At 42.7% G+C, this 14647-nt stretch overlaps 1 protein-coding gene across 1 annotated transcript in view; it reads right to left on the bottom strand.

Annotated features, from left to right (window-relative positions):
- Ush2a (usherin) overlaps positions 1 to 14647 on the bottom strand; it is a 689504-nt gene that overhangs the window by 93596 nt on the left and 581261 nt on the right. Inside the window, 2 exon segments of the mRNA XM_031338301.1 lie at positions 10491 to 10653; positions 12389 to 12547. Of these exon segments, the coding sequence (XP_031194161.1) occupies positions 10491 to 10653; positions 12389 to 12547 (322 nt within the window).

Below are 14647 nucleotides of genomic sequence, written 5' to 3'. Positions count from 1 at the left end.
AGAGGGAGGGAGGGAGAGAGAGAGAGGGAGAGAGGGAGAGAGAGAGGGAGAGGGAGAGGGAGAGAGGGAGAGAGAGAGGGAGAAAGAGAGATAAGTCATAAGAAACATGTAAATATAAAAGATATAAAAAATTAGACAATACAGTACTGTGATTAATATTGTCAATGTGACAAGTTCTACCATTGCCTAGGAGACAAATCTCCGGGCAAGCCCACCAAGGAAATGTCTAGATTGGGCCAGCTGAACTGTGAAGGCCCACCCTGTGGGCAGCATCTTCTCATGGGCTGGGCTCCTGTACTGAATAAAAAGGCGAAAAGCAAACTGAGCACCAGTGTCTACACCTCTTGGCTTGACCATGGATGTAAGGAGACACTCCTGCTGCCGTGCCTTCCCCTCCTGAGGGACTGCACCCTCCCACTGTTCCTTAAGTTACATTTTTTTTTTTAGGCTTTGAAAAAAGTAACTCGTGATCACATTTTGTCGCATGATCTTCTCTTGAAAAATGCGTGCAATGCAAGGAACCAAATGCACTATTTGAAAAAATTATAACCTGAAGCATGTGTTACGTTTTTGTAAAATGTTTCTCCATATTTTCTATGTCTGTGTTAATATTGTCAAGGTGGCAAGATCTGGAGTCACCTGGGAGACAAATGTCTGGGCATGCCCGTGAGATGTGGTTAACCGAGCCGGGAGGACCATGTGTCCATCATGGGGAATAGTTCAGTAAATCCACACCAGGTTATAACTCATGTGTTTTTTTTTCTAGTGCACGGGAACTGTTTTATGCTTTTTTTTCCTCCAAGTGAGGAGCAGATCACGGGTGAGTGCATAAACAGTCTTATTCAGGTCCTATCCTTGGACAAAAACACCCCACAGAACTGGACACACGGTGGCTGGCGTCTGGGGAATCCTAAGCCTGTGGTAGGTAGATTGTGCTAGGTTCTACATGACTTTCTGGCTAACGAATGCTCCATATGACTCATTGATAACTGATGTGGCTTTGGTGACTGCCAAGCACAACAAGGCTGACCCTTCTGCTGCTGTGGGGTGCTGGGGTTCACTACACCCAAATACCTTCAGCTGGCCCACTGTGGGACAGACATGGCCAGAGGACCCACACTTATTCCTGAGATTTACCTAGTGTGATATACCTTGCATTTGCCTTCAGGGTGGTTGAACAGTATCTCTACGCATTTCTTATCTGCCATTTATTTTCTCTCCATTAAAATTAATCTTAATTAAACCACACCCCCATCAAAGCAGGAACCATGCTCATTATTATTACTTCTTAATACAATTGTGGTCATACAGCAAGAACCACATATACACAGCCTCTTTGACTCAGGAGCAGGGATTCAGAGATGAGCCAGCTATACCCAAAGGAGAGGAGTTGAGAACATGAAACAGAACTGTATGCAAATGAAAACAACATGATAAGTACAGGATCCAGGAGTTTGAATTAGAGAGTTTTAAAGGACAAAGGATGATTTTGATGTCTCTTAAAACTTATTGCAGTCTGGAATATTCTCAAAATATTCTTCTAACTCCCAGAGTATAAGGTTACTCTGTCATCTTACAGTCGAGATTTTGTTGCTAACAAAAACTCAGCTCTTTTGATATTGACTATATAAACCGCTAAACACCGAGGCAAGAGAAAAATTGTCATTTAAGATGGCCTTAACATATCTGATGTTGAGTTGGGAACAGATTTTTGCTCATCCTGGTGTAAAATCACAACATACACTTGACAGGAAAGGAGCTGGGCCTGTTACATCTCCATGCTCCCAGTATCCAAGAAGGGCTCAAACATCTACTTTTCAAACGAGTGTCTAAAAGGTACATAACCTCAAGATTTTTGTCTGCCTTTTGGCCCCATCTTTACCAATTCTTATATTTTATTGGATTAGAGAGCTAGGCTAATGAAGAGTGTAAGGAAAAGCAGGGCTCTCCTCTTCCAGCTCAGTCTCTAGTGGAGAAGAGTGTTGAATAAATCAATATTTTCCAGGCTGTTAGAAGTCTTTAATTAACACCCTCTTCAGACGCTGGGGAACACACATGCTGCCATATCAGATTAACCAGGCCCATCAAAACTCAGAGGGTGATTAAGACAAAGCAAATGACAGTACCTCTCACAAAATAGAAGCAGGACATGGAAAATCTCTCGTGCTGGGAAGCTGATGTTTCTCCAAAGGCCCAATCACTGTGGTCTAAGGATGAACGATGATGAGCTAGAGAGGCATTGTATGTCCACCTTGATGGCCTGTGGTTTCATTATGACCTGCTTCCACTTATGGACCAGGGCACGCATTCCATCTAAGTATGCCAAATTTGTCTCTTGTACCTGCTGCCCATCTCGAGTTTTGGGAGTATGGTAGTTCTGCTCTAACGAGAATCCCATGACTCGCTCATAGCCAAAGACTCTGGTTAGCATTCTAGAATGCATCTGCTCAGGATAGGACACTGCAAGCAAACCCATCAGACTTTTATGGGAGCACTACGTTTTCTATTTTGTCTTACTTCAGACTTGCTATGACAATTCAATTAATTTCTGTTAAACATCTCATAAGTTCCCAAATTGAGATGTAGCCATGGTTTACATAAAAATGACATTAAAAGAAAATGCTGACTGAGGGGCAATATTAAGGATCTGAACTATTCCAGAGATGCAATGTGACAGTAGCTTCAAGTGTGTTCACCAAAACAATGAAAGGAAGAAGCCCGGGAAAGTATTTCTTACATTGACTATGCAGTACATTAATAGTATTGAACAACGTGCTGCATCCCATGTGTTGTGTTAAAACCAGGCTCTCTTTGTATCTGAGCATGCCGAGAGAAGAGGCTGGGAGAACACATTACTTTTCCTAATTATTGGTGTCAAGAGCTCCTGGGAATGGTCCTGTTCCTCCAGAATAGTGTGCATTTACAGATTGCATGCTCACCTCTGAGTGGACAGCCACATGGACCATCCATTACGTAGAGTGTATTTGCGCAACTCTTTTTCCAAAACAGGTGATTTAATATTTCCTACTATTAGGAGAATGAAGATAAATAGGAATCTGGAAAATGTAGATTTTTCTACAACCATTTGTTCTTATTTTGTGTATAAAAAGTCCTTCTTTAAAACTTTAAAACTTTTAAACATACTTATTACATAGCATAGAGATCGAGATCTCCGTTTCTGCTTTATCAAGGAACTTGATGCTGGCTTCTGTCCACAGCGGGTACCAGGTGGGATCAGGACATTCAAGTGCGAGAGGAGCTGACTCTCTTCTTGTTTCCTTTTGTAGTTGTTACTCCGAGCATCTTCCCAGCAAGGAATCTCCCACTTGGGAAGGAGAGATGTGTCCGATATAAAGTTAATTTCATTTGAGAAAACAGCTAAGTATTTCTGTTTCCTCCCCAAGGAGCCAGAGGCACAGACAAACAGCCTCCTAGGAGTTCTGGGACCCAGTGGCTCAGCACTCTACCTCAGAATTTCTTTGTTTTAATAATTCTATCCACTTCCTTTGTTTCCTCGGGTCTTAAGGTTGCTTCCTACTTTTGTGCAGCTGCTTCTCCCAAGCTAGCCTGGAATTTTCTTATTTCTTCAGTTACCTAATTAACACATTTATCCTGCATGGCTACTAACATCAAATCCCTTGGGTAAAGGGTTAAAATAAATTGATTTCCCTATCTCTCCCTCTCTTCCTCTCTTCCTCTCTTCCTCTCTTCCTATCTCTGTCTCTCTCTCTCTCTGTCTCTCTCTCTCTCTCTCTCTCTCTCTCTCTCTCTCTCTCTCTCTCTCTCTCTCTCTCTGTCTCTCCCTCTCCTTGATTACACCTTGATTGGTATTGAGGTCTACAGAAAGAGGGAGATAGGACAATCATGGAGCATGGCAGATTGCATCTGGACTCAGTCGAGTTACGATTTCGCCTTTACCATGCCATATAACACACTGACTATAAAAAAACGAGATGATAATAAACGAACATTAGTAGGATTGAGAAGACTTCATGCCTGTCATGTGTGATAAGTACCATCTTCATTATTTTAGTGTCTAATAATCTAAACACTTCCCCTAACCTATACATGTAAAGAAAAACCCACTTTTCTTTTTCTTTTTTTTCTTTTTTCTTTTTTGGTTTTTCGAGACAGGGTTTCTCTGTGTAGCCCTGGCTGTCCTGGAACTCACTCTGTAGACCAGGCTGGTCATGAACTCAGAAATCCACCTGCCTCTGCCTCCCAAGTGCTGGGATTAAAGGTATGCGCCACCACTGCCTGGCAAGAAAAACCCACTTTTCTTAAAGAAAAAACCAGACATGTTAGGCACCCTTCCCGAGAGCCCGCCTACTTCTTTTGTCACCCAGAATCTCCCGTTGTTCTTCAGTCAGTATCCACAACCTGCAGTCAGTATCCACAACCTGCAGCTCTGGCACTTTGTGGCCTGGCATGTAACGCAGTAGTTCACAGGTGTTGTCTCACTACGCCCTGTGAAACTTGCAGAGGCCAATGTCCTTTATATTCTTGGGCCCAACTCTGCGTAACTTTATAGGTAACTCAGCCAAGTCACTGCCTGCAGTGCCAGGAGGTGGCAAAGCCACATCCTATGGTCACCCATCCCATGTTCTTTCTATAATCATGCTGTTTCTTTATATTGCTCTTGGTTCAGTATTAATGCACACACACACACACACACACACACACACACACACACACACACACACACACAAAACCCTGAGCACCTAAGTTGTTCAGCCTGGTCTGCTAAGAGTCCATCTGAAGTCAAAATACACATGACCTAAGTCTGTTCAGAGAGCACTGTCACTCTAGCTACACATGACAAGTACTTCAACTATGGACTTTGGTGTTGGGGAATTTTCTAATTTTATTGACGCCTATAATGCCTCCACTGCCAGGTGTGGTCATCTCTCTGTATGTACACATGCATATATATACATATGTGTATTAAGTATGTATATATATTTATACATATGTGTAATCATATATTACACACACATATTTATATTTATTTATTACACATTGTATTTATACATATTTGCATTATATATTATATAAATTATAAGTATGTATATATGTGTGTGTGTTCCTTAAATGGACTAAATAATGAACTTTGAGAAGGTGGCATACCAAACTGGTAATTCATAAAATACTGTGGAGACTGCATAGTATGCTAGTGAAGACTGGAGTTTTTATCTTACTCTTGTTCACAAAACTAATTTGTTTTAGAAATAGGAAGAGCCATAAAAGAATTGGAAGAAATAATCAATGTGCTACTTTTAACATGATCACAAAAAGATTTACTGCATAAAGAACCAATAAACATGAAACTTCCAGGAGAAAAGTATGAGAAATATGATTTTTTTAAATATGAAAGAAAACATAATGCATCAATGTTAATATATTAAAATGACCAGTACTCACATCTACTCACAGTGATAATACATGTCTTAGTTAGGTTATAGGGATGAGTTATGCGACCTTTCATACTGCTGTGGTTAAATACTCTTTCCTATTAAACACGTTTCTTTTAAAATGTCAGTGGTCACCAAGGTCTTACTTTGGAAGGACTAGTCTCAATATTGAAATATTCCATAAGTACTTTAAAAATAGTTACTCTATTGTGGTGGTGTGAATGAACAACGAACTGACCAACAATCCCCATGGGCTCAGCTATGTGAACACCTGGGGCCCCCAGAGGGAAGGTTGTGGGGCCTTGTGTAGGAGCAGCCTTGAGGAAGGAGGCAGGCTTTGAGAGTCTAGAGTCTCCTCAACTTTCAGGTCTCCCTCTGCTTCCTTTAGCAGTAAAACAGATAATCTCTCAGCTCCTCTCCTCACTCTGGCTTCTGGCTGCCACCCATCCCCCAACAGTATGGACCCCTCCCCCCTCTGAACATGAGCCCAAGGAAACCCATTTGTCCATAAACCCCTTCTTGGTTCTGGTGTTTTGTCACAGCAGCGAAAAGTAAGTAATTCACCTCTAGAATTTCCGACGCGTATTTTCACGGCTCACATTCTGTTATCCATCGCACCTTTTGTTTATCTTGTACTATGTAATAAGATCATTAGTAATAAGAATTAAAGTTTAAAGAGCTGTGTGTCCCTTGGTATGGATAGACATATATGTATAGATCTAAGCTATTTATCATCTAACTCAATGCCCATATCTGCCTTTTCATACAACATAAATTAGATTTCATCAATGTTTCTTTGTCTTTGATTTAATGGCCATCTTTCCCCAGTTAACTCAGTCAGTTTATCCATCCATTCTATAAAACCACTTCTGTTTCCGGCTTGGAAACACCAACCTAAAGTCTTTCTTAATTCCCAAAGGAAGTTTCACCTTTGTTTTTTCTTTCCTTTTTCACAGTGTTAAGGTGTCTTTGTACGCACTTTTGACTTCTAATGCACATAGATAGTTCAAATATCATTATTCATTTAAAAGGGAAGGTTCGTGAGACTATAAGCACTGTGTAATTTCATCTCTATTTACATGGAAGCTCCTAGTGGGTGGAGATAATTTTACTGAGTGTTTTGTCAGTTCCTAAGAAAACATCTTGGGTGGATTTTGTAGTTGGAGGATCTGACCATTTCTAAGGCTGTGGACCTGATGAAGTGGTTAGACTGAAGAATCCTTATATTAACCAGCCTCTCTTTGAGGAAGATGTGAACATTGAAGCTGGCCTTGCCTAATTCTCAATAATAAATAAGCTATAAAACACTACTATAAACTTACCCACTGTCTATGAAAACCCTTACAGAAAACTTTGATTACGACTTGCATGGAGTCAACCAGGCAGCCTCCGTAACTGGAAATTTAAGCTGGGACATTCACATCAAGAGTCTGTCATTAATGGGTTCTGGTGACTTAAGTCTAGAATGCTCCTCACAGACCCTGGTGTTGGAACACTTGGTCTCCAGTTGGTGGTGCTGTTCTGAGAGGTTGTGGAACCTTTGGGATATGAACTTGTGTGTGAGTGTGTGTGAGTGTGAGTGAGTGTGTGTGAGTGTGTGAGTGTGTGTGAGTATGTGTGAGCGTGTGAGAGTGAGTGAGTGTGTGTGAGTGTGTGAGAGTGTGTGAGTGTGAGTGAGAGTGTGTGAGTGTGTGTGTGAGTGTATATGTGTGAGTGTGTGTGTGAGTGTATGTGTGTGAGTGTGTGTGTGAGTGTGAGTCAGTGTGTGTGAATGTGTGAGTGTGAGTGTGTGTGTGTGAGTGTGTATGTGGTGTGTGAGAGTGTGTGTGAGTGTGAGAGTGTGTGAGTGTGTGAGTGTGTGTGAGTGTGAGTGTGAGAGAGTGTGTGAGTGTGTGTGAGTGTTTGTAGGTGTGTATGTGGTGTGTGTGAGTGTGAGTGTGTGTGTGAGTGTTTGTGTGTGAGTGTGTGTGTGTGAGTGTGAGTGTGTGTGAGTGTGTGTGTGAGAGCTAGCAGAGATATGGGCTTAAGAGCTGAGATGGGAGCTGTGGGTGGGCTCAGCTTTTGCTTTTGGTCTGATGAGACATGAAGAAGCCAACTCGTGTTCCACTGCTGTGGACAGAAGCCACTCTGTCTACTGGAACAGTGCCATGCCTTCCCCACCCACGTAACCATGAGCAGAGCTGAAGCCCTCCTCTGAGTCCCAGCAATACAAAATGTGACACATGGACCATTCTGTTTTGTTCTTGAGATCATAAACTTCTTACCTCCTTATGAGAACAGGCACTTTCTATTTTTTTATTAGATATTTTCTTTATTTACATGTCATATTTCCCAGTTTCCCCTCCAAAAAAAAACCCCAAAACAAAAAACAAAAAACAACAATAACAAACCCCTGTTCCCTCCCCCTCCCCCTGCTCACCACCCCACCCTCTCCCACTTATTGGCCCTGGCATTCCCCTACACTGGGGCATAGAACCTTCACAGGGCCAAGGACCTCTCCTCCCATTGATGACCGACTTGGCCATCCTCTACTATACACATGCTGCCAGAGCAATCAGTCCCACCATGTGTACTCACTCCTTGGTTGGTGGCTTAGTCCCTGGGGCACTTTCTATTTTTAACAGTATGGTGTGTAGATGCAACGTTAAAACAACAGAAGAGAATTACGGAGGATGGGGGGGGGGGGAAGTAATTCAGTAATCAGTGAGAATTACCACGAGTATTTTAAAAATGAAACCGGGCATGTTAGCTTCCTGCGATTTGATGAGAATATCTGCATAGGCCAAGCCTTGCCTCTGGTTTCAGCTGAATGTTTCCTTTGATGACAGAAGAGAGCAGGCCAGTGATGGAGTAGGAATTGCACTAAGCTCCTCAGAAGCACGGCAAGCTCGAGCTGGAGCCGTGCAAGGGGCCCTGCATCGTTGTCGCAGGATGAAAAAGAACTGTGCGTCTTACATGCTATTTCTGTCCTTACAAATTTCTGATTTTTTTTTCTGCAGCTATCTAAGAAAAATTTGATATTGTTGTTGTCTAAGCACATTTAAACTTCAGCTGGAATAACTGCCAAGTGATTCATGCCTTGGCAGGTGAATATAACGATTGTATCTGGGGCCCCGGTGCACCATTTTCATTTCACTTTAAATAAAAAACAAAATGTATCTATGTCAGTCAGCGCCCTTCTGCTGTACTCGGAGGTATCAAACAGGCCACAATTATGATGGTGAAGTGATTGTGTCACGCTGGGGGAAGGTTTATTGCGTTGGAGTCGGCTAGGCAGTAACACATTCTGTTTCATATTACTCTTTATATCATTGTTTGCCTGTGACTAGAATAATCAAATGCCATCAAATGCTGTCAAATTCAATTTACAGTATTTTTCACTGAAGCGGCCTCTCTGCATTCTGGTTCCTGTTTTCCTTTGCGGTAGCTGCCATGGTTCCAGTGCTCACTGTAATCATGAGCTTTGTTTACAAAACCAACGGACTGGAGCCTTGCCCAGCTCTCTGACAGTGGCCTATTTCCCTTCATTCAGAACAGGATTTTGATGTACCTTTCCCATGCAATTAGCATTAAGTAATTGGAAGGAGATGATTTCTGGAGGCCGGATATCTGTGATTCTACACTAAAGTGCTTAATATAAAGTGCACACTTGCATCAGCTGGTTTTACATGTCCACGTGTATGTGAATCAGAAACATAATTTTTCAAATTACTGTTTGCTGAGAAGTTGGGCTTGCTCATTTTAGGCAATGCCTAAATTTATGTAGCCAGAAATGCAACCACAGTTTCTCCCTTCCCGCTTGTTTTGCCTACAAACCCTTAGCTGATCGCTGAAGAAGGGTCGGAATTAAAGGGTCTAATGCCTATGGCAACTACCACCAAAGCTCCAGGGTACATGGACCCAACAAAGAGCCGTGGAAAGTGCCAGGGAGACTACCAGAGGGTGTAAAAGTAGAGGGTGGGATGTTTGGGGGGTATGGGGGGGCAGGATGCACTTTTGTGACTTTTGTAGACATGGCTTTTGGAGTGGGGCTTCATGTGCAACATTGCCTGCCAGCCACACCTGTCCATGCCTTCTGCTACAGGGGTCCAGTGCACAGGGGTCTTTGCCTCTGATTCATCTTTTACTTTCAGCTTTCTTCTATATGTCTCTTCTCTCTTCTCTTATTTTTCTCCTCTCCTCTCTTCTCCTCCTCTCTCCTCCCCTTACCTCTCCCCTCTTCTCTTCTCTTCTCTCTTCTCTTCTCTTCTCTTCTCTTCTCTTCTCTTCTCTTCTCTTCTCTTCTCTTCTCTTCTCTTCTCTTCTCCTCTCCTCTCCTCTCCTCTCCTCTCCTCTCCTCTCTTCTCTTCTCTTCTCTTCTCCCCTCCCACTTTCTTCTCTTCTCCCCTCCCTTCTCCTCCCTCCCGTCCTTTATCTCTTGTGCTCCCCTTCCCTTCCTCCTCCCCTCTCTTCCCCTTCCTTCTCTCTCCCTCCATTCTCGCCCTTCCTCATCTTCATCCCTCCTCACCCTTCCTCCGCCACATCCTTCCTGCCTTTCCCATCTCCTCTCTTTCTGCTTTCACTTCTCTTACATTAGGGAGATCCTTACAATAAATTCTGCACATGGTGAGGAGAAAAATACCATTAGCCATCCAAGAAAAGAGGCTTAAAGCTGAAGGGAAGGGCTGGGATGTGGTTCAGAGGTGGAACACTTGCTTATCATGTGTGAGGCCTGGTTTTGGCCCCTAGAATTGTACAAACACAAAGAAGCAAAGAAAAATGGACAAGACGAGGAGAAACAAAGATGGCAGCACGTAGGGTAGGAGTCATGGAGATGAAACAAAACAAAACAAAGCAAAAGCCAAGGGCTCTAGAGTCTCGACTGTCAAGCAGTCACCAAGGGAAGGTCACACAGTAACTGTGGGCCTTGGTCTTTGGGCAGCGTGTCGGAGGTCACAGCTTCCAACACAGTCTCTACCCACATGTGCTCCATAGAACACGAATGCTCTTCTGCTCCCTGTGGAGCGTGCAGGTGATTCTGCCACGCCCTTGATTCTGCAGCCCTCAAATAGCACACATTCCCAACTGCAAATCTCTCACCTGTGAATGGCATAGCTGGTGATGATTCCATTGGGTCTCGTAGGTGGCATCCACCTAACCTCTACACAAGATGACCCCAGAGCCTTCAGAAGAGGGGGCATTAGACCCACTGGTGCTGCTTCAAGTGTTCTGACATTTGTCCCAGGGCTAACTCCACAGCCCGCTGCAAAAGCAACCCAGGCAAAGTGTCACACAGGTGTGTAGAAGAGTAACAGTGCCATGAAAATAATATGTCTGGATACATTGCATACATGTTTTAGTTTGGTCCTATGGGTGCCCATGGAATTTGAACATTAAAATACAAAATCAAGTTTAAATGGTTCATTCAGTAATGATCTGCTTATACTGAGGTAGGCAAACAAAAACAAAAACAAAAACAAAAACAAAAACAACAACAAAAAAAGAAACACAGACTTGGTTGACCTGGCTTCCATTTCTACTGCAGTTATTCTAGTTAAAAAGTGATACCATTTGAATTTCACGAGTGTGTAAATGACCTGCACAAATAGTACACTCAATCGTACTTAATACTTTAAACTAACCTCTGTTGCTCAGAGGCACAGATTTGAACCAGTAATGCCAAGTCTATCGGGCATCCATAGCATAGCTCCAGGATGTGGTGATTGCGTCCTTAAGTCAAGAGAGCTTCTCATAGAAGCTATTTCCATATTGCTGAGTAAAAGGCTGGAGCAGGGAGAGCAAACCCTTCAAACAAACCAGGGCCTGGTTTGTAGGATAATGTCAACACATGATAGGAACCATCAAGACCAGCTCTGAAACTTAAGCCAAGTCTTGGGTAACAAGACAAGGGATGTAGAAGTCCACAGACCGGTAGGCGAAGCAAGATGCTACCTCTGTGTGAATTGCATCTCATTTTGCAACCAGGCATTACTTCTCATATATAGGCTGCACTACACTATTATATACAATATGGTCTTATTTTATATATCTGTTTGTTTGTTTGTGACAGAATCTACGTAGCCCTGGCTATCCTGTAGCTTGCTGGGTAGACCAGGTTGGCCTTCAACTTGCAAAGATCTGCCTGCTTCAGCCTCTAAGTGTTGGGATTAAAGACATGAACTACAGCGCCTGGCCTTGTATGTTTGTTTTTCCCACATGGAAGTAACATGTGATGTTCTCTCTGGATTCCACGTTTTCCTCTTCAGAGAATCAGTTTATGTCTTTTCAGTTCTCCATGGTGGGGAAGAAGCGGTGGCCCATGCTCTGCCTAAGATAGCAATGCTTTCATCGGGCCACAGGCTAAAGTACAGACTTCAGACCCTAGGCATTGGCTCCAAGGAAACACCATCAAATACATATTCGTTTGTGTACGATTCAACTATTTTTTTTTTTATTGTTTGCTTTTTAAAGATAGTCCCTGGCTATCCTAGAACTCCTTCTGTAGATCAGGCTGGCTCCAATCTCAGAGATCTGCCTGCCTCTGCCTCCTGAATGCTGGGATTAAAGTCATGCACAACCAAGCTTGGCTTGCAAATCAGCTCTTAAATAACTTTCCCCTTCTCCCTCCTGAAAATGTTTAAATAAAATCAAGTTTAATACATTTTCTATGAAATTTATTCTAGAGCCCATTTTGTTTTATGTTCCTAATGGCCTCTCTGTGAGCTATGTGTTTTTCTTTTAAAATGCCTTATAAAACAAGGCTTTACAAAGCTACCATTTTAATGCGGCTTTTTAATGTATTTTTTATGTATTTAAATATTCATGCAAAGTGTAGGGATGTCGGATGCTTCAGTGAATGCCAGGCTCTGATTTTTTTCTGGGCAATCATTCTACCACAAGTCAGAAATTAATCATTACTCTGTTTTTTTTTCTAAGAAAAAAAATGTTTTGAGATACTTTTCACACAAACCCAGGTCAAGTTTCTAAAAGATAGTCACCATTTTGGCAGGCCTGTATCCGTATTTCATACTGAGTGAACGGAGCCAGGTTCTTCAGGTGTGCAGATTGCCGGCGTCCGACAGAGAAGGCTAAGAGCGTCACACTCCCACCACTGAGTAAGATGCTGTACTCCACAGGGATTTTGGGAAGCAGGATCCCTGTGAAGCGGGAGAGAAAGAGAAGAAAGGAAGATGCATCATTGCCTCATGAATGGCCATCAATGCCTCCATCCCCTCAGAACGATGCCCACACACAGGTTATCTCTGAAAGGTAAGGGATGGCTTGGGGTAGCACTGATGCTGCTCAGAACACAGGTTGGAAAACACTACAGTGCGCACTCCAAAGGCAAGAGCTGTTTAAATATTCATAATGGTCGAAGTCAAGATACACTCTAATGGTAAACAAAAATGAAGGCACCTGTCACTTAAAACATGTGGCAATTAAGGACAGCGTCACATCCTCCCTAGGTTTACTTAAAGTGCATTAAGAAAAAAAAAAGCAACTCCAGTTTGCTTGTGACAATAATTTTTCTGGAGACCATTGTGTAAGCATCTTGTCTGACATGGATCTTTGACATAATAGCCCATAAAATATCCAAATCACTGTCTACCTGGAGATTTCCCAGGGCATTAATTATTGAGCTAGGCCAGTCCACTCTGTCAGTGAGACTTATGGGCCCTAAATACCTAGGAAATTTGGGTCCAATAACTGTCATTTTTTTTCACCAGCATTTCCTAAAGAAAGTACTTTTTTTTTTTAAATCTATGAACAATCTATTCCTATAATTAAATGCCTGTTAAGTTTTATATAGTCATGAAGAAACACACACTTTTAAAGGCAAGAAGATGAGCTTTGAATGGAGACTGTAATACAGACTGGCTGAATTATCTCACCGATGGGGGAGTATGGGACATTTACGGTTAGTTACATGCTTTGTATCAATAAGTTTGTTGTTAACCTAGAAACAAGGAAACCCATTGACAACCTCTCAGAGTGAACACCGCAGCACCCGAGGATACTCGAGGGGCGAGGTCTGCAGAAGAAAAGATGGCTTTGCTTGTAGAGGTGTGAGCCCCAAAGGGAGGAAGTGCTGATTAACCCTGAGGTGCTCCGGATTGTGTGCACAGCGGGTACGAACAGGGCACTGGCAAGATTTTCACCCTGCTGCCCCATGGTCATATTTTTAGAAATATGCTTGACTGGGAAGAATCTAGCAAGCCAGACTGAGCAGCATGTGCACATGTGTGTGTGTGATTCATGAATGCATGTAGAGGCCAGAGGACACCCTTCCATGCTGTTCCTGGCATAGACCATCTTTTGTTTTTGAAACAGGCGCTCTCACTGACCTAGGACCCATTCAGTAAGCTAGGTTGGCTGACTTGCGAGGCCCTGGGATCCATTTGTCTCTGCAACACAGGACTTAAATTACAAGTGTATATTCCATACCTGTTCTTATTTATTTATTTTTTTTTTATGTTTTTAATGTTGAGTCTTGGGATCATATTTAGGTCCTGATGCTTGCACACTCTTTCTTATCTAGGCCATTTCCCAGGCCTAGAGTGACTCCAATCTCAACAGGAGATCGCAGTCAGAACGAACTATGCTTGCCTCCCTCTTCCTCACCCTCAGTGGACAAACTCTAGGCATCCTAAGTTTCTTCTTTCAGTTTATGGTGACACCATTCTTCATGTCCCTAAGTCTGGGCCTACGGAAGCCCCTGGGGGTAACCCGAGTGGCCATTAGATTTCACAATCTGTGCGGGAGATTTGGGGGCTATATACAAACATCAATAGAAGAACTCGAATGTATTAAGCATGGCTGCCCAGTGAATGATGGATTAAATCTTGAGACTGGAGGTCAGGATCAGGCAGAAGGTTCATCCCAAGGCTGCAGCAATAATGCAAGCGAGAAGAGAAGTTTCCCAGAAGTCCTATGCTGCCCCACAGAGCCCTGCTCTCTCTTGATAGTAGAACTTTCAAAAGGTTGGAGTCTTGTTATTTTTGTCAACGAGGCTCCTGTGTCTAGCTTTTAGCACCGAGGCTCCTGTGTCTAGCTTTTAGCACAGAGTAGAAGTTCAATCATTCATCAGACGATTAAATGAATGAATTAGACTTTAGGATAAATGGTAACCTCTCTCTTGAAGAAATTTACTTACTTATTTGTTTGTTTATTTATTTAATGTGAATGCCTGTGTGGAATTTGCATTTTGTGTGCAGTACCCACAGGGGCCAGAAGAGGGCATCATATCCTCCCCTCCC

The sequence above is a fragment of the Mastomys coucha genome, unplaced genomic scaffold (assembly GCF_008632895.1).
Source record: "Mastomys coucha isolate ucsf_1 unplaced genomic scaffold, UCSF_Mcou_1 pScaffold1, whole genome shotgun sequence".
Lineage (NCBI taxonomy): Eukaryota > Metazoa > Chordata > Mammalia > Rodentia > Muridae > Mastomys > Mastomys coucha.
The sequence above is the reverse complement of the archived record's forward strand: the minus strand, read 5'-3'. Positions and strand labels throughout refer to the sequence as shown.